The following is a 20,273-nucleotide window of genomic DNA, read 5'->3' as shown; positions in this document are numbered from 1 at the left end:
AGCATCCCCTGGAGGGGATGAATGGATGGGGAACACAGAGATTCTCCAAACAACCACTGGCAGAAAAGGGATGGATCATTTTCCTTGCATTTGCCACTGTTGGAGTTTGAGCATTAATTCTTGTGCCCTCCCAATATCTGCAACCCAGAAACCACACCAAGGGAATTGTGGATTACACACAAATGCTCCACATATTAAAAAAAAAAAATTAGATAAAAGGCCAGAGAAGTCTTCCTCCATGTGGATTTACTGCACCTAGCCTGGAATCTTGAATATCCTGTCCTGAATGTGTTGGTAAGTTGGAACAAGTCTAGAGCAGGGAAATCAAAACAAGCCTTGGACAGGATGTGCTGATAAAAAAGGGAGGCACTGTTACATCAGCTGCAAATGCCCAGAGGATGGGGAGGAATTGTTCAGGGGGCAGGCTGGATGATGAGTAAAATTATAATCAGAGGAAACTAAGTCAATGAAGAGTCTGATTTATTAATAGTATTTCCAAACACAGGCTGTGTGGTGAATACCAAAATCTCCGAATTCACAAGGATCTGCAAATTTTTATTTGCATTTATTCATGTTTTAGAATAGAGACAGATGAGAAAAACTGTAAGATCACAGATATATGCACTAAAATCAATGATAAAATGGCCATCTGAACAAAAAGGCAGGAACTTCTTGGGTACAGATTTTGAAAAGAAACCCTGCTATATAACAGGACACAAAAATATCCTGAGTTATCCCCTGAGAGATTGGCTGGATGTGACCTAAAGGGAGTTTTCTGACTCCAGTGTCTATGATTCACCATAGCACGCTCAGGATTTTCTTACTCCTGGAAACAAAAAATAAACCCAACCAAAAATGACAGTGCTTTTCCATGGCTGGGTTCAGTTACCAGCTCAGAGCCACACTGTAACTGGATGCTGAGAGGAATAAAAGAGTCACTTTGAAAGACAAATTCTATTCTCAGTTCCACCTCTGCAAACTGCCACTGACATTTCTTTTTCCTGAACTGCTCTGAATTTTATAACAGGAAGCAGAATCTGGCCCCTCATGCTGAAGCCACAGTGGAGACTCCCCAGTTTTGGGCCAAAATCCACCAGAATCTGATTTTTGTCCCAGTCCTTTGCCTCTGAACTGCAATGCAGAGAACACCCAGATGTTCTTAATAAAAACCAGGACAATTTGCAGCAGATGCCCAACTAGTGTAGACTCCTAAAAAAAAGGGGAAAAAAAGGAAACTACGTCTACTGGAGTTTCTGTAACTGATTAAGTCACTGGCTTGGAAAAACAGATCCCTGCTCATGAGTCCAGCTCCCATGAAGAGCCCAGCAGTAGGAACAGATCCCCTCTACCTTATAATTTGCAGAATAAGTGGAAAATAGTCTGAATCTCTGGGTAACTTATTTTATTTTTAGAGGGCAGGTGGGTAAGAAATAGCTCTTACCTGCCCTGACCTCATTTACCATTTTGCCATTCCCGAGTCATTTTCCTGACTGGAGAATGGAAAAACTGCTGGAGTGGTGCATAACCATTTCTGAGGGTTTAAATGTCACATTGTTTATAGAAAAGAAAAAGAAGCATGAACTAGACACAGAAGCTTATTTATTTTTAGTGCACTCTGTTCTGAACTAATCTGATTTGAGTACACTGCTAAGATGTCTTGACTGAATTCAGGCCTTTTGTAATCCTGAGAATAATGTAAACAATTGTGTTAATTAAAAATAACAAAAATTGTGATTTGCCAGCAGCAGGAGAATGTACCTGATTTCAGCCATGTGGGAAGGTGCTAAAATCAAGCTTTGTTTTCAGTCACACATTTAGATCAGATCACTACACACAAATCCTTTGGCAATCACCTTCAAGCTTCTACAGAGGTGCTGCTGCTGCAAATGCAGGTGGGACTGCTACAAGTATCTAACAAAAGCAAGAGGATTTCAAATAATATTCCTGCACCAAAAACAAGACTGGCTGTTTAGGACAGAGCAAGTCTTTAGGAAAGGTGTCCATCCTGCCATCCTCCATCTCCTGCTGATGGAGACCCAGTGAAATCCTTACAGGTTTTTCCTGAGGTAAATGAATCCCTGCCACTCCTCTGAAAGTTTTAATCTATTTTTTATTTTTGTGATGACTACAATTAAAGTATGACTATCAAAAGCAATTAAAGGGCAATCCTATTGCAGTAACAACTATTTTAATGGTCTGTAACTTTTTTTACAGGTAATAAACCACTACTACAGCACAGAAAAGACAAACTGAACCAAGCCAGTAATTTCTTTGCTGCTTTACTTACTCCAAGCTGATTTTAAAAGTAATTGTTTTCTCTTTAGTTAAACCAGGAGGATGGAAAGCTTACCTGGCAGACATCATAGTGCTCAAACAGAGACAGCAAACCAATGTCACTGCGGCTGGTGATGCCCTTCAAAATGGTGATATTGCCATTCCCAGAGTCCAGCTCTATCACATTGTTGAAAACATTGGACACAGCTTTGCCAGTCAGAAGCAAGTTCACCAATTCCTGTTTAGGACATGTTTAAAATAAAAAAAAAAAAAAATAAACAAAAAGAAAAACCAAACAGTAGTTAATCAGCATAAGAGTGATTCAGGATAAAGTTACACATGTACATGACCCCTAATTTATGTAGTGGAATTAGGTTTATGGTTAGGATTAAAATTGCTTATAAAAAGATTCCAGGTATTTTGGTCGAAGTCTCCTGAAGCAAAATGGGAAATTATAAAATCACAGAATATTCTGAGTTAGAAGGGACCCACAAGGATCAGCAACTCCAGCTCCTGGCCCTGCAAGACACCCCAACAATCCCAGCCTGAGCATCCCTGAGAGTGGTGTCTGAATCCTCCTGGAGCTCTGGCAGCCTTGGGCTGTGATCATTCCCTGGGGAGCCTGGGCAGTGCCAGCACTCTCTGGGGAAAAAAAAACCTTTTCCAGCTGTGGGTTGGACTTTTTGTCCAAAAGGATGCTGTGAGAGAAAGTATTGAAAGCTTTGCTAAAGTCCAAATATTTGAAGAGTTTTCAATTTTCATCCTTCTGGAGGCAAACTGCTGATAATTTATTTACTCTCACATCCAACTCTCAAACATCTCATAAAAGTGTTGGTTTTGGGTTTTTTTTTAATGAAAACATTTTGCTGTCCTTTCTTCCCTACAGTGAAAAGCACAGCATGAAGGACATAAACTCAAAGCCTGTACAGTGCTACATGACATTTCTGTAAGTGTTTAGTGATGCATTCTGTATGTTGGACAAGATTTGTCAAATTATGATTCTTTCTCACTGATTATTTCTGGCTGTAAGATATTTACCCATATGGACCCAGATCACTAAAATATTGGTATTTCCTAGGGATGATTGCTGATTATTTCCTCTCCAGTTGAAGAAGGGGTGTGTCAGAGGCTGAATGCATGTGAGAGCAGGGGTGGCACTGGCACATGTGAGTGTGCCTGAAGTTCAAGAACAGAGATGTGGGATATTTTTCTCAGCCAACATCCCAGCAGGGCCAGCTGGGGTGCAGGAAAGCAGAGCTAACAGCAGCACTTAACTGTGGATAAATAACACATGGCTAGAAACAGGAGGGGAAATAACAAAGAAAAAAGCTTCCAGAAAAAATACTGCAAACTACCATGCCCAAAGACATGAATAACCCTGGTATGGCCAGTTTGGAACTGGTTTTAAAAATACTGCACACAATTACAGCTCTGGGTTTCTCCTGAAGGATTCCCCAAGGTTTATAGGCTTTTATTGATATTTTTAGCACTTCTTATTCACCATCACTGATGTTCTGCCACCTTCTTGAGGAACCACTGGGTGGTGACAGTACAAAAATCCTCTGGCAGCAAAGAGAAGAACGTGCAGCTTGTCTTTGGCAGCCAGAGGAGAATAGAGAGGATCCTGGAATCACTGAACTGTAGGATCAGAACCTCAGGCACCTTTCTGAGTGGGAAATGAACATTATCTCAGCACTAAAATCAACCAAGGAGCCCCAGGGAGGCAGGTGAGAGGAGAGTGAGGACATGGACACACAGGTACAGGCACAGGCAGACCAGAACACCAGCCTGGGAAGCAGAAATTCTGAAAGCAAAAACAACAATGAGCCAAAACACAAAAAAAATATAACATTTTGTCATGTCTGACTTGTAAATTGTCTTTAAAATAAGAGTTTTTGAAAGGGATGAAATATGTTTTTACAAAAGGGATGAAATGCATTTTTCAAAATGGGAATAGTGATTCCACGACTGTGACTTTTTTCTTAATTATTTTAAATACTTCTAGGGCTCTAAAGCTCAAAATTATTTGTTATATTCAAGGAAATCCTATGAGAAAATAATTATTTTAAATTTTGGGAATTTTGATTCCATGACTACTACTACTTCTGAATTACTTTAAATACTTTCAGGGCTGTAAACCTCAAAATTACACATTACATTCTGATTTTGGCATTCAAAAAAATCCTGTGAGGAAATAATGATCTAAAATTTGGGAATTGTGATTCCACGACTGTGACTTTTTTCTAAATTATTTTAAATACTTTTAGGGTTGTAAACCTCTAAATTATACATTACATTCAAAGAAATCCTATGAGAATATAATTATCTAAAATTTGGGAATTATGATTCCATGACTAGGACTTTTTCTGAATTGGACTGTAAACCTCAAAATTATACATTACATTGTGATTTTGGCATCCAAAGAAATCCTATGAGGAAATAATGATCTAAAATTTGGGAATTGTGATTCCACAATTATGACTTTTTCTAAATTATTTAAATACTTTCAGGGCTGTAAACCTCAAAATTATACCTTACATTGTGATTTTTACATCCAAAGAAATCCTACGAGGAAATAATTATCTAAAATTTGGAAATGGTGATTCCATGACTAGGACTTTTTCTTAATTATTTTAAATATTTTTAGGGTGTAAACCTCAAAATTGTACATTATATTCTGATGGTGAGGCCCTGGAACAGGTTGCCCTGAGAGGATGTGGCCTCCTGTCCTGTGTGATAAAAGCTGTAAGATAAAAATTAACTAGGAGGAAAATGGGCAAAGCATATATTAAGTCATAAGGTCAAGTAATTAGTAATTAGAAATTGGTAAATTAGTGAAAAAATGTTTTTAAAATAGTAAATTAAGTTGTTTTTTATACATTTTCAGTGTGAGAGAAAAAAAAAATGTGTTAAAGGAAGAAGAGTGGTCTAAAGTTTTATTCTAAGGTTTTTTTTCTTATGGTTTCTAGTACAAGGTTTTAAAGTTAAGCCTATTTTGCCTTCCTCCCAGTCCTACCTCACAACAAAAAAAAATCAAATTAGCAAACCAAAAGCACTTCATTAATTAGTGTTTCTGCCCAGTTGAACTGAAACCAAAACCACTCCCCAGCCCTGGAGATGGTCACGAACAGAAGATGGGGCTTGGGGCAAACTGGGACAGTGGCAGCTTGGAAGGGCTGGAACAAGATGAACTTAAGGTCCCTTCCAACCCAAACCTGTGACTGCATGACTCCAAAATAAGAAATGCTGCCAGAGGCACAGACAGCCAGGGCTGGGCTGGGCTCACCTGGGTGCAGTAGCCGTGGCTGCCGATCAGGCGCGTGGTGAGCACATCGAAGTCACTGCGCACCCTGCAAACACAGATGGGAAACAAATCACACTGAAATACAACTGCTTCTCTTCAATAGGCCCAGCAGCTCTAGGTCTCACAGAAAAACAGAACCAAGCTGTTCCCCCAGCCAGAAATATAGCCCTGAGTCCTTTCAAGGTGATTTTTGACGTGGCGAGAAATCATTAATATCTCAACTAAACCGGTGGGAAGCAGAAGTTTGGTGGAGCTAGGCTTGAAGGGAACAGCTGCAGAGGAGAAAAGAAGTCATTGCCACCATTAGTGAGAATTTCAGAAATTAGAATTACTGCACTATGTGTGTGACACAGTCACAGAATGGGTGAGGCTGTCCACCCCACCTCTGGCACCTAAAGCCAATTTCCCAGGCCACATCTGGATGGTTTCTGAATCTCTCTGAGACAGACTCCACAAAGTACCTGGCCAACATATTCCAGTACTGAGATGAGATCTGCTATTTGCTACTCCTATCATAAATACTGGTAATATATCCATACAATCTATACAACACTGTATACAACATAAAAAGAAGGAAATAAAAACCCAAAACCTTCACATTTATAATGGTGCTGTGTGGTCCCTAATTATATGTTGTGACACCAAAGAGAAAAGTCTGTGAAGTTGAATTGCCCATAATTATGGAGTAATGTGTCCCTAAACTAAGTTCACTCTCTCATGGAATTACTGAATTAGTGATTGTTTGATGGCCTAAGCCATAAAGGTTGTAACTGTGGTAGCTTTTTATCCTTCAGATATAATGGAATTGTAAAAATTATTTTACACATGAATAAATGTTTAATCTAGGTTTGAGAAAAAGCAATGTACTATGTTCTGGAAGAGTTGTGGCAATAAAACTGATTAATTCTATGGTTCATAAAAAAGCTATTTTCCTTTAGTATAAAATATGCTGATCTCAATTGTTTTGACTCCATCCTTATTTTGATATTTCTAGTGAGGTAAAAAGAATTCCTGAATAACAATCAATTAAAACTTAGTCATTCTACACACATCCAGGCTCCTCATTCTCATTTGACCTGGCAAATCTATGCATAAAAACATCCATGTTTCTTGACAATTGCCACAATTAATTTTGTTTTAAAATGAAAATATTTTCTTTCTGACAAAGTAGGAGTTGAATTGATGTGGTCAGGGTAAAGCTAGCTGGAAATTTCCCCTTGATATTGTTATACATGCTCCATTAAAAATTTAGTAAATTTAAGTAAAAAGCCAGGACATTTCCTGTCTTCATCCCAAACTTCAGACAACCAGTTTTTCATAGGTTTTCTTTGGATGCCAAAATCAGAATGTAATGAATAATTTTGAGGTTTACAGCCTAAAAGTATTTAAAATAATTCAGAAAAGTCACAGTCGTGGAATCACAATTCCAAATTTTAAATAATTATTTTCTCATAGGATTTATTTGAATGTAATGTATAATTTTGAGGTTTAGAGCCCTAAAAGTATTTAAAATAATTCAGAAAAAGTGACAGCCATGGAATCACAATTCCCAAATTTTAGATCATTATTTCCTCACACGATTCCTTTGGATGCTAAAATCAGAATGTAATAATTTTGAGGTTTAGAGCCCTAAAATTATTTAAAATAATTCAGAAAAAGTGACAGTCGTGGAATCACAATTCCCAAATTTTAGATCATTATTTTCTCATAGGATTTCCTTGAACGTAACATATAATTTTGAGGTTTACAGTGCTAAAAGTATTTAAAATCATTAAGAAAAAAGTCACAGTCATGGAATCATGAATACATTTTGAAAAATGTATTTTATCCTTTTGCAAAAAAGTATTTTATCCCTTTTACAAAAACGTATTTCTCCCCTTTTAAAAACCCTTATTTAAAGAGAATTCACAAGTCAGTGACATAACCAAGCGCCACTGACGTCTCCTGCCCGTGTGAAATCAAAGGCAAGGCTGGGGACAGTGTGACAGGGCACTGTGCAGCACTGCAAGGCAAGGAGGGGCTGATAAAATCTCTGGCTTTGGTCCATCTGCCAGCTCCAGGCACGGCCACTCTCGGCAGCGCGGAACGTCCAACCTGCGTCAGCCGGGGACGGGGACAGACACCACACACAATGGCAGGAAGCTCCAGTTCCATCTGCAGGCACAAACAGGCTGGGGGCTGGAGGTGGATCTCAGCTCCTGCAGGAGCAGGACAACATCTGCCTTTGCCATCAGCCCTGCTGCGGGCAGAACCAGGCCAGGCTGCAGCGTTTGCACCTGAGCTCTGCTGGAGCAGGGAGTCAGGGCCCCCCAGTTCAGAGAAATCACAGTGCAGGGACTGAGAAAGGCTTAGAGTGAGTGCTGATGTTCTTAGTAAGTAAAAGGCCTCAGATACCACACTAGCAGAGTGTGTTCTAATGAAGGTTGTAAACATACTGATATCTTCAGTGGAGGCTCCAGGCCCACAGCTGTAGACAGTGCTTAGACATAATAGAGTTATAGTAAGAATATTGCTGACATTTCTTAGATAGAACACCACACAGTGTATGCATAGTGTTATACATAACCTGGTGTGCTGAGAAACCAGAATTCTAATAGGTTGAAGAGTCATGGTCTGAGCTTGCATCTTAGCTTGTTGGAAAAATCCTATATAACAGTATGGATTGGGAGAGTTGTTGCTTTTAGCCATTCTGGCTTCTAGCCATTCACTTATTGCTGCTGCTTTTGCCATTGCTTTTCTATTGCCTGTTGAGACTGACGTGCTTTGTAGTAAGATGTGCTTTGTAATAAATAACTTTTTTAACTATTAGCTGCTTTGCTTATTTAGATTACTCAACAAGTAAGAGTCCAAGAGCTCAGTCAGGTGCCTACAGAGCATCTGGGGGTCAGAAAGGACTCCCACATCTAATACCACACTGCTCAACTCCTTTGGGGCTCCTACTCCTACCTGGAAAGGCTCCCCAGCCTCTCTGCAGGTGTGTTTGAGGTGCAAATGCACTTGGTGCATTGCAAAAATATCACACAGTTGCTGGAATTCAGAATGCAAGAAGTTCTCAAAGCACTGGGTCTGTAAATCAAAGCCTAAAAAAGAATGCAAAATCTGAACTGAGGCTTTGAGAAAAGCTCCCAAGCTTAAGTGCTAGATGTAAGAATATAGATTTAAAACTTAGAAACATGTACAGTAGAAAAAAAGTTTAATCAAAAAGTGTAAGATATAAAAAAAAAAAAAATAAAGTAAGTATAAAAGTGACAAAATAGCCTTAAGAATAAATCTATATGTTAAAACAGGATTGGCTGAGAAAGATCACACTGTAATTAAAGGAAATTTCTTAGTATTGGATTAGAAACATAAATATCCTTGTTAACAGTGTTTTATTGGTTAATAAGTCCTTAAAAGATCTTGTAACCATAAGTCTTGTGACTTCTGGTCAAGCTCTCAATACCTGTAACAAGAACTCACACTTGCTGTAGAAGATTAAAAAAAACCCCACACTTTCTAAAACAACTACAAGTCCCATCTCTGCCTCATTTGGAATTAAAAAAAATGCATAATGTGGGAACAAATATTCCCCAGATAGTCACAACTCTGTGATTGGCTCCTGCTGGGGTGTGAAGACATTTATTGGCAAATCTGAAGATTTTGGTCCTTCTGCTGTCCTGGCTATCAGAAGTCAATGCAGACACAATCTATAAATCATTAACATGACTGCCCCAGCATGGAATCTTCCATTTATAATTTTTACATCACTTTAGAACAGAAAAAAACCCCATTCATCTGAAGCCAAGAGTCTTTTAATTATCTCAGTGATCATCAGACAATGATTTAAATCTTGACTCTGTGAATCCCTTTTTAATTTACAGCCCAATTTTTTCCATGTCTATTGTAACAGAATCACAGAGCAGTAAACAGACACTAAGAAGCAACAGTGTTAGTGGTAAATATTCCTTTCCTGTGCTGTATTATCACTATTTTCCAGAGTTGGGATAGTTCATAATCCCAGCTGGAGAGTGGGGTAGGAGAATGCTGGCTGCTAGAGCAGTGGGCTTTGCCTCTCCTGGCAATGTTATAAAGTCTGTTTAAAAAAAAAAAATCAGGCAGAAAGCAAGATACTGATTTTTAAAATCTCCTGAATAAAGATTTTAAATCAAGCCTGTGCTCCATGTGCAGTTTTCAGCAGAAATCTCTGTGCTGATACAAATCAAAAAGTTGATGAGACTTTGCTAAACTTTAGGTCACTTTTAAGAACTCCCAGCTGAATTTTTAGTTTTAGCTGTAATGTGTGTGATGTGCTTTATGCCTGCATCAAACCAGGGAAGACAGGGTTACAATTCTAAAATATTTACTGAATGTGGATGAGTTTTAATATGGTCACAGCATTTAAATATGGCAAAACTCAGCTCCACATGGTTTATTCACTTTGTACTGTTCTTTTAAAAAAAATTCCTATTAAAGCCTTTTTTTTCCCAACAAAAAAGTAGTTTTGAGCCCTTATCCTGAGGCTTAACTGTCCTTTCAGCCCTCATGCAAGCCAACATTTTTTATCACATTATTATCACACAAAATTAACATCATAACGTGGTGAAACCAAAAGATGTGCAAGGTGGCTTCAGAGTAAAAACTTAATTTATAGCAACTGAAAAAATCTCCATGACAGAAATCACCAAAATACAGCTGGTGTGAATTATAGCTGTATTTTCATGTATTTTAATGCTGCTGGGTTTAAGCCAGGGATGTCTAAAAGTCCTTCCAAAAAATACCTTTATATATAATAAATTCATTTTCTCTCCATGCTCCTGTTGGTGAATCTGTTTATCTTCAGCCTGGTTGTAACTGTTCGTTCCAAGTTATAAATAATGTGTTTATAAAGAATATAAGAACTGAAAATGGACAGATGTTCTGAACCAAACCTTTGACTGCTCTGAATTGTCACAGGCACACTGACATTATTTGCTGAATTCCAGACAGTGATTAGAAATCTGCCTGGAAATCAATACATTCCTGGATATAAAAATAGCAAAAAAAAAAAAATCTAAAAGCTTAACACAGATGGACAAAGCCACTATTTGATAGAAGAAACTCTAATGTCATTATAAACCTTAGCATTGATGGTGCATTGATAAAATAAACTTGCATGGACTAAATACTGTGTTAGAAGTGCATAAATAGAAATCCAAAATATCAATATTTTGAGCACTGGAATCTCCAATATAATGTAACCTGCCATCAGATGAACTTTTCCTTAGCAAAAGAAAAACTTTTCCTTAGCAAAAACTAAATGAAATAATTTTTTTTCAAATGCTTTACATATATTTACTCTCAGTTTACTTTCAGGAAAATTCTTGACAGGTCTTCAATGGAGAATAATTAAATATTGAATACAGAAGTCCCATCCAAACTGTAATAGCAGGAATAACCCCAGACTATCACAATGTGAGTCAGTTTGTGCCATAGGTATCACTTGGCTTGATAACAGAAGAAAATAAAATAATAAAAAAGAAAAAAAAATGCATTAGAGTAAGTGCTGGCTGGTTTACAATCCTTAACTGTGAGGCAAAGCTGCCACAGAAAATTGGTGACCTCACTTTGTTCATGGCAACAGACAGTCACATTAACAAACACACAATTACAAGTCTACTCCCAAAATAGATTTGGGGCTGGGAGGGAGAAAAAAAACTCATCTTCAAGCATAAGGATTTCAAATAATTACAATGGGGATGTGGAAAATGACAGGATGGGAGACTGCCTTATTGTGTAAATGTTCCAGAATATTTCTTTTTTTTTTAATACTGGCACATGGCAAAGGTTTCAAATGAATGCTCAAAGAAGAAGGGAAGAGCCTCTCTGAAAAAAAAAAAAAAAATATTGTTTGGTATTCAGACCAGGGAAAGCAAGAAGTGGTTTCATTCCTTATTTATCACTTTTGCCACATACCTGCTAATTTCACAAAGTTCTTAAAATGGTCTCAGGTGCTCATGCAGGTTAATCAGCTCTGCTGCTCTAGGGTGCTGACAACTATGGGATGTATTTCTATTTCATCAGGATAGATCTGATGGGAAAAATTATTAATCTATTGAATACTGGCATTCAACCCACTACTTAGTTTTTTAAAGAAATTATCTTTCTGACTGAATGCAATGTCCTGCTGAGTGCAACAGAACAGGCAAAGATATTAAATCTCTATCTATCTCACCACACTGACCCTTCAGCAAACAGCTGAATAATCTCAATTTGTCAAAGTAAACTGCTGAAATTTGTTTTTTACTGCTACATTTTGTAGTAGAACCACACTTATTCTTTCACACTTCTGCAGTCCTTTAATCAATATACTTTATTTCCCTAAAATCAAAAGAATTCATTTCTGAAATGCTTTGATTTGCTAAAGGAAAGGGTAGAAACAAGACTGGAAAGACATTTCAGGGCAGGATTCATATCCCTGATTTTTATATCTTCAGATAACATATAAACAGACAATCACTCTGAAATTCTTTAAATTTGTATGCATGGAGAGAAATTGGCACATCCTGAAGGCAATTTTGGTGACCTTGCTTAGGTAATTTGCAGAGTAGAGGAAAAACTTCAGGAAAATTCCTTCTCTCCATCTGATGGACACACATGCCACAACCTGGCCATGGCCATAAATTGATAAATACCAAGGACTGGAGGGACAAATCACAAATATTCTGGACTGAAAGCAGACTGAGTCTATTTCTTAGTTTTAGATTAAAAGCTGAAAAGTGAGAAATAAGGTTGATACAGAAATAAAACCCATCCATTCTTTGAAGTAGACTCCTCAATTAGACAAACCAATTAAAAGTTCAATTTCTTTAAGTTAATTTACTACAGATTTTAGCTCAGCAGAATCTGAGCATTTAGATGTTGTAGGATCAGAGGAATTCCTGATGGTCTGAGGGAGCCACAGTTAAAAACAGTTTTCCTGTGAGAAGAGGCTACAGAGACCAGGATCCTTTCACTGCAGCAGGACACAACTGATGGACTCCAAGATATTCAAATTTTAAGGAGATGATTAGGAATATTTTCTCAATACTTCCATGACATGAATTCTACAACACTCCTTAGACTTACTGGGTAATTCAAGGGGAAAAAAAGAAAAAAACTCTTTCACAAAACACAATTATTCAGTGGGGAGCTCATTGTCACAGGGGTTGTGGAGGGCAAAAGGATTAAAGGGTTTAGAGAAATTTGTGGAGGAGAGTTTCATCAAGGGTTAATAAACTCAGGGACCTGGACACAACTGCCAGCTTGGGAAATCCTGGAATTACTGCTGGAAACAGGGAGAATATTCCAGCAGAATGATTCTTCACTGCATTTCTCAGAGAGTTTCCCATCTATTCCCTGTTTCCAGCAGCCCTGGTGTGGATTACAGCCCTATCCCACACTGGGATAAAGCAGAATTGTGGAGAGGAAGAGGAGAAGATGATGTTCTCTGCATGTGGCAGGTAAAACCCAGCTGCTCTCTTTCCCAGAAATCCACATTTCTTTGCTGTTTTCTCTGCTTTCCATATTTTCTCAGTGGTAGCTCAGGAACCTGCAATCTGATCCTGCTTTGCTGAGGTTTACTGACTCAACAGGCTCTTTACTGATGCACTTGCACTCTGCACTAACACTGATCTCTAAATTAAATAACTTTCTCTGCCTTTGTTTTCAACCACCACCACCCCAGATTTTAGAAAATAGTTACATCCCACCTCAAAATTTGCTTTTTTTTAAGGCTAAGCACATAAAAACTTTTATTCTTTTGGAATTCTTCTTTGCTAAAACAGGTTCCTTCTCCCCCTGGTCTGTGCTTTAACCAGCCTGACATGGAGTTTCTCTAAGGACACAATCCATGAACATTTCTTCACCTCCCAGAACTATTTATGCTGATACACCCTCAGAGCAGGTCCAAGGCTATTTTTTAATGCTGGCCCAGAGTCCCTGTGTGCTCTGCTGCTCCTCATCCTGCCCTTTACAGCTGATGAACCCCCCAGTACAGCAGGGAGCACTCTCTGTTTACAAGACCTTGCAGTTTCTGCAGTGAAAATAAATTCCTTTTTTATTGCCCTCATCATGAGGCTGAGCCAACTCTTTTTTACAGCACCATTTGTCCTCTGTATTGACAGGGCCTTTCAGCATTTCAATCATCAGGTCACTTCAGCAGCACACCACTCCCTTCTTCCAGCATTATTGAGGGGAATAAAACATTTCTAATCCCAGAGTGATCATTGACAAGCTCCATCAGTCACCTTCCCCATGCTAACAACACCTTCCTGAGACTCTTTCCTCATTACCTTCAGAATTCTTAAAAAATCTGTTATTTTCACATTAGTAAATGAATTTTCATTCGTCATATCAAATAAAAATCTCTTATTAGGTCTCCATTAACCAATTTTCTTTTTTTTTTAAATTAATTCTCCATTTACTCCTATAACTGCAAGTCAAGTTGCTCTATATTTAATAAGGCATGACCAAGTTAAGCTTTTAGGATCAGGTCCATTCATAAAGTCTGACAAAAAGCAAGAGAACTTAAAAGTGCTGAATAAATTTAGGAATGAGATGAAGGTACAAAGATCTCTGGTTTATTTTTCCCTTCCTGTTGTGTAGCCATCATCACTCTTTCAGGTTAAATTCCACTTCCCACAGATTTGATTCAGTTATTATGTACAAATTCCAATTAGGATGCTGAGTTTGCATGGACTCCCTGGATTTGTAGCTGGAGTTTTAAGTTTTGTTTTAGTTCTTGTTTATTTTTTCGCTGAGTTTCTTTTTCTTCTTCTTTTACTTTGTTTTTTTTTTTTAAGTTTGGTTGTTTTTTTTTTTTAGGGGGTTGCTCTCCTTACTGAAAGGCAGAATATTAATTTAGACTTTTTTACAGTATTCTTTGCATTATTCCTGATATCAGCCACCTCCACTCTACACAGAAACCTCAGGTCTTTTCCTGATATCTTTATATTAATATGATAAGGAAATCACTTGTTGTTTCATTTCCTCAGGTCTGACCTCATCTGAACCACATTTTCTCTCCATTTTCCAACACCAGGACCCAGAGCACTGATGACAGAGAAGGCTGTTGCTCACCACACTTCTTTCACTCCTCTGCACTATTTTAAGAAGTCAGAAAACTCCCCAGAGAACCAGCTAATAATCTTCCCTTTCTCCAGCTCCTCAGCTTTATGGTTTATCCTGCTCTGATCCACCAGGAGCAGGTTGTGGCAGGGCAGCAATCTGTTTATTCCACAGGGACCCTCCTGCTGCACATCCACACCAAATTTCACTCAGTCCCTGGTCCTCCACTTCTGTGAACCCAGCTGGTCCACAGCTGAAATTCCTGAATTTCCTTACAGGGGGACAAGAGTCACATGTCTCAGTTATCTGGGCTAACCCCATGTTTTCCCCCCATTTATTATTTTTGACATTGCTTCCCAATTCCCCAATCCCTTCCCTATGAAGGTAACAAACAGAACCAGCAAAACAATCTCTTTGTCTTCTTGATTCTACTCTTTCTTTCTCAGTCTCATTTACTCATTTTTCTTTACCACTAACCATTATTCCTTGTCCTCCAGGGCAGCAAACACCCTCAAACCTGATTCAGCCTTTTCTCCTCTTTTCCTTTGTGGTCACATTTCCACCTGGGCCACATCCCTGATCTACAGTGTTAAACATCTTCAGATTTTACTTGGCAAATCCTAGAAATTTTTTTGAGTGAGACCCTACTCTCCTCTCCTCTGTCTTCTCTTCCAAACCCCCTTTCCACACCAACTTTTCTCCCTGGGTCCCCTCCCTCTCAAGATTACAAAATGGCATTTCACACATCAATATATTCCACTGCCTTTATATTCCCTTTTGAGAGCTTCAAATCTTGGTCTCACATCCTCACAACTACTGCTAAGGCTGTCACTGATTATCCCTGTACTCTTGCCTTTTTTTGAAGGAAAAACACTCAATTCTTTCAAGCAAACTCCCTTCTTTATTACTTTTACCAGCAATAAGCTGTGCTTCATTATTCTGCACTTATTAATTGATTAATGCTGCAAGCAGCCATTGCCCAGTGAACATTTTGCCCACAGGGGCCTCTGTCCAATTCCCACAATGGAACCTCAAAACCAGGGAAGATCCTGAAAATTAGGAATTGCATGCAAGCCATGGAGCAGGAGGCACAGAAGTTCACTCACCCCCCAAAAAAAGGGCTCAGATCTTCCCTACCAAGGTCTGGATCCCACAAAATCTCTCCTATTTGCTCCTCCCCCTGTTCCTGGTAAATCTAACCAGCTTTTCTTATGTCACAAAATCACAAATGGCTCTTGGGGAGCTCTGAGATTCTCAATTTTTTTTTTTTTTTCCAGTTGTGCCCAGCCCCTTGTTTTTCAGCACTGTAGCATAATTGACAGCTCAACCTCAAACACAGCAGCTTCCCTGTCTTCTTCAAACACCAAAAGCTGTAAAAACCACAATGACATCTATTTATATTATTTTATATTATTTTATATTACAGAACTGCAAGCCCTGAGTGAAAACTGCTCCCAGACACTTCCCCCTGCTGCTGCCCTCCCAGGCACTCTCAAGTGGAGGGGAAACTACTCTGGAAAGGTTTTCCCAGGAAAATCTCTTTCCATCAAGAGCTGAGAGTGCCCCAAGTGATTGGATCCTTCATGTGAAGTTGGAATTGGAATTTCACCCCTGGCCCAGCCAAATGGGTATTTCACAGAAAGCCTTTCCTCATCAGGAGAGGTGAATTTCAGGGGAACTCCAAATTAGAGATTGGCTCAGGGACAGGAAAAGGTGTCAGCAAAGGAAAGTGGATGAGGGTGGGGAACCCTTTGTTCCACCCACAGCTCATGAGCCAGCTGAGCATCACCTTCCTTCTCAAAGTCCTGCATGACTGAAAGGGATTTAGGTCCAGTAATGTGTCAGAATTTGGGTTATTTTACAGTAAATGATACTGAAAGGATATAGGAAAGGATACAGAAAAAAAAAAAAAAAAAAAAAAAAGGTTTGATATAGATGACTGCAGTAATGATTATTTCCTGCTACACATCTCAATAAAAACTACTCTTGATGAGTAAAGGCAGACAGAACTGCTAAAATAAAAAAAAAAAAGAAGAACAAAACAAAAAACAAACAAACAAATAAACAAACAGAAAGTAAAAAATGTTTGCCAACAGACCAGAAAAGGAAGATTCTTGTAGGATAGCTTGCTACCAGAAAAATGATTATAGAAGTAAATCTAAGATGATAAACAGATATATTTGTGGTAAAGGGCATAATAATGGGCAGCATTTAACATGATTTGCTGATTCTGCATGGTTTTATTTCAAATATGGATTAGAATGGCAGATTAGGGAAGATTTAACCTCTCCAGTCAGGTAAAATAGTACTACAGGAATGAAAAGTACACAGAACAACATAATTTAATAATTTGATTCCCTCAAGTGCAAAACTGTTCATTAATAGATTTCAGAGAGGGAGGTGAATTGGTAATAATCAAGGACAGAGAAACCCTACACACATAAGGAGTCATAATGTGGTTTATTTGACTTAATAACAAATGGCTTTTGAAATATGAAATAAAGAAATTAAATAAAGAAACAACCAACTCCAAACAACCAAAATTCCCCAACACCAAAATGGGAACAGCACAGATAACTTTGGAACAGCTCTGAACACCCTTTTCTGGAGCAGTAAGGACTCTCAACAGAGCTGTGGGACCACAACAAGGAAGGTGTTGACGTGTATTTCCCAAGGTTTATGAGCAGCCAACCTTAATGAAGTACACAGCCTCCTCTGGACTTGCAAAACCAAGTCTCCTTTTTTATTTTTCCCACAGCTAAAGCCATTGTTTTACTTTTTCTCACAGAAACACTTCAGGGAAAACATGGAAAAGGCACCAGTGACCAACCCTGACTGGAGAGGGACCTGCTATCAGTGAGTGATAAAGGATCCCCAGGCTGACAGAAGGGATGCAAACAGTGACATTTTGATTTGAGAGCAGCACAAGGAGCCTGTGTTTCAGATCAGGCTCTGGGCATTGTCCCCAGGTAGCCTGAAAACGCCTGGACACTGTTTTTCCACAAAGAGATTCCACCCAAGGAATTTTCTCCTTCCACGTGTTCCCTGCTCTCATGGGTTTGAGTAATGATGCTTTTATGCAGCAAGTTATGGCAGTGAGTAGGAAAAATGTGGGAACAGGGTTGGTGAGGAGCTGGAATTTAAAGAAATTAAAGAAATTAAAGAAATTAAAGAAATTAAAGAAATTAAAGAAAGCTGAGGATCCAGTGAGTGCATCCCACTCCAGGAACAGCTTTGCATGAGCAAGCACAGTGAGGAAGGGACCAAGGGCTGGGAGAGGATGAGGAAAGCTGTGCTGGAGCCCCACTGCAGGTTGAAAATTCAGTCAGATTGTGGGGCTGTCATTAAAACCACTCCTGAATACTCCTGCACTCAGTGAGTGCTTGCAGCCCAAATTTTGAGCTCATTCTCTCTCCCATGAGTGGAAAACATCCTGTAGCTCTCATCAGTGTGAAGATCCCAGCACACACCTTGCACACTCAGAAAGATTAGTCCCCTGAGCTGCTATAATGTGACCTTTTTAAAAAAATTTTCGCTGGTTGTTTAAAAAAAAAAATTAAAAAAAAAAAAGTTGCAATTGTTAAGAAGCAGAATTCCTTCCTGTACCAGAAGCAACAACGCGTTCTCAGCAACTTCCTCAGGAATTCTCACTCCTCTCTGGCCATTTGTTATCAGCCCAGGCAGTGATGATCATTAGTGCTCAGAGCATGAAAAACTCATTACCCAAATCTACAAAGCACTGCAAACTCCTGCATTTCCTGGCATGTGTCCCCCTGAAATAAAAATACCTCAGATTGCCAGTGATTTTAGAACAACTGCCCAGCAGAGCTGGCTGAAAGCTGGAATTTCCATTTACAGGGGGATATCTGTAACAATGCAGAAATGATGGAGCTGGACCAAAAAAGCAGCAAGAGCAGCAGCAAACATCAAGGCAGAGCACAAAAATTTGGGAGATGGATAACATCAGGGCCAGGGGGTTTAGGGGTGCTGGAGCTTCCATTAGCTGCTCTAATTTTACTCTTGATACTTTTGGCCTCCTCATCTCTCAGTACTTAAAGTTATTTATGCTGTGGAAAAAAATTAGAATTGTGCTTGTTTTAACATCAAAGCCTGAGTGCTTCCCTGAGAGCACCCAAGTTTTTGGACTCTGAGGAATAATGGATTCAACCCTGTCATGGGTGCTTGAATTTTTATTATTTCCAAGTTATTCTTCTTTATTGGTGAAGAAAAAAGTGGGTTTTTTTTAATCTGTGCAAATTAAAGGGAAACTTTGTTTTCATCTTCCACTCTGTTCCAGCACTAATGTGACTTTACTGGCCTGGGGAGACAGGACTGCATGCAAGATAAAATATGGAAAATCATATATTTATACGAAGCCATTAATGTGTTTTTATTCTCTTCTCAACTCTCAACACATGATTTATCTCTTGTCCATCACAAAAACTGAACTGATGTGTTGAGATGATTAAATTTCTAGTGATAGTGCCAGAATTTCTCTCTTTTTTTTATAACAGCCCATTTAAAGTCCATCACTAGGTAAGAAGAGTTGAGACTGTTTTTGCCATGTATAATAGTCTGCATTATTAACATTTAATCTCCCATTTTTCATTGACCTGTCACTAAAAAACAGATTTCATTTCACAACTTGATATTAACAGTGTAAAATTTCTTTCTGAGTATGTGATTTAGATTTTCTCACTTTATAGGAGAGATAACCAAGCACTTCAGGAGATGATTTATGTCATTCTAAGATAGACACCCAAAATAAGTCAAATTAATCACGATTTTTTTTTCTCTCTTTTCTTGAGTTTAAAGACCTAAATGCAAATACTTACACAGAAAGTAAATAAATCATAGAATCCTGGAATGGTTTGGGCTGGGAGGGACCTTAAAGCCCATCCAATTTCACCCCCCTGCCATGGGCAGGGACAACCACTCTGGGCAATAAAATCATTAAAATAGAAAATTACACTGAAAATAAGAAAAATCTAAGTGCTGTCAACGCCTCAACTAAAATGATTTTTTTTTTTTTTTTTTTTTTTTTTTAGTGCAATATGCACACAAAAATCCAGGCAACTAAAACTTCCATGGAGTTTTCTGTGGTAAAAACCTGCTGATTCTTCTGCTAAAAAAATCCAAAAACTGGGACAGAACAATCCCAGGGAATTTACTGCCTGAAAATTCCATTATCTAAACCAACTCTTATTTGTCATCAGCTGTTCACTCACAACTATGCCAGTTATGTAAATAATTGCTTACCATGCTGCTAACACTCTCTGATATTTCACATATTTCTGGAGGATATCAGCACAGAATTATTTGTGTGGATATTTTTAATATCCTGAGAGAAGAGCAGTGACATAAGCAGCTAAATGGATTGCTGAAGATTTCATAACCAAAATTCAGCTTGCACTTTTAAAATAAAAAATTGTGCAAAGGTCTAAAAACACTTTCCATTGTGTTTAAAACCAGAAAAATTCCTGTTTCTTGGAAACAAAAGATAGGTACCAATGCAGTGTCTTACACAGCACAAGACAGAGGAGAAACAGTACTTTAAAATGAAGTTTTAAAAATGAAGAAAATCATGGCAATTCCTCAAAATAGAGCTGCACTTTATAAACTGTTCTGACAT

General features: G+C 38.5%; 1 protein-coding gene across 4 annotated transcripts in view; it reads right to left on the bottom strand.

Annotated features, from left to right (window-relative positions):
• MINDY4 (MINDY lysine 48 deubiquitinase 4) overlaps positions 1 to 20,273 on the bottom strand; it is a 72,647-nt gene that overhangs the window by 16,405 nt on the left and 35,969 nt on the right. For 3 of the 4 annotated variants that reach the window (XM_056485018.1, XM_056485020.1, XM_056485021.1), the window contains exons 14-15: positions 5,561 to 5,624; positions 2,351 to 2,512 (exon numbers count right to left, since the gene is read on the bottom strand). In XM_056485018.1, coding sequence (XP_056340993.1) covers positions 2,351 to 2,512; positions 5,561 to 5,624 — 226 coding nt within the window. Of the gene's footprint in view, positions 1 to 834; positions 1,210 to 2,350; positions 2,513 to 5,560; positions 5,625 to 20,273 lie in introns of those variants that run through there. The other variant, XM_056485019.1, reaches the window with a different exon arrangement.

Source organism: Oenanthe melanoleuca, chromosome 2, assembly GCF_029582105.1.
Source record: "Oenanthe melanoleuca isolate GR-GAL-2019-014 chromosome 2, OMel1.0, whole genome shotgun sequence".
Taxonomy (NCBI): Eukaryota; Metazoa; Chordata; class Aves; order Passeriformes; family Muscicapidae; genus Oenanthe; species Oenanthe melanoleuca.
Note: the sequence above shows the minus strand (reverse complement) of the source record. Positions and strands in the feature narration are given on the sequence as shown.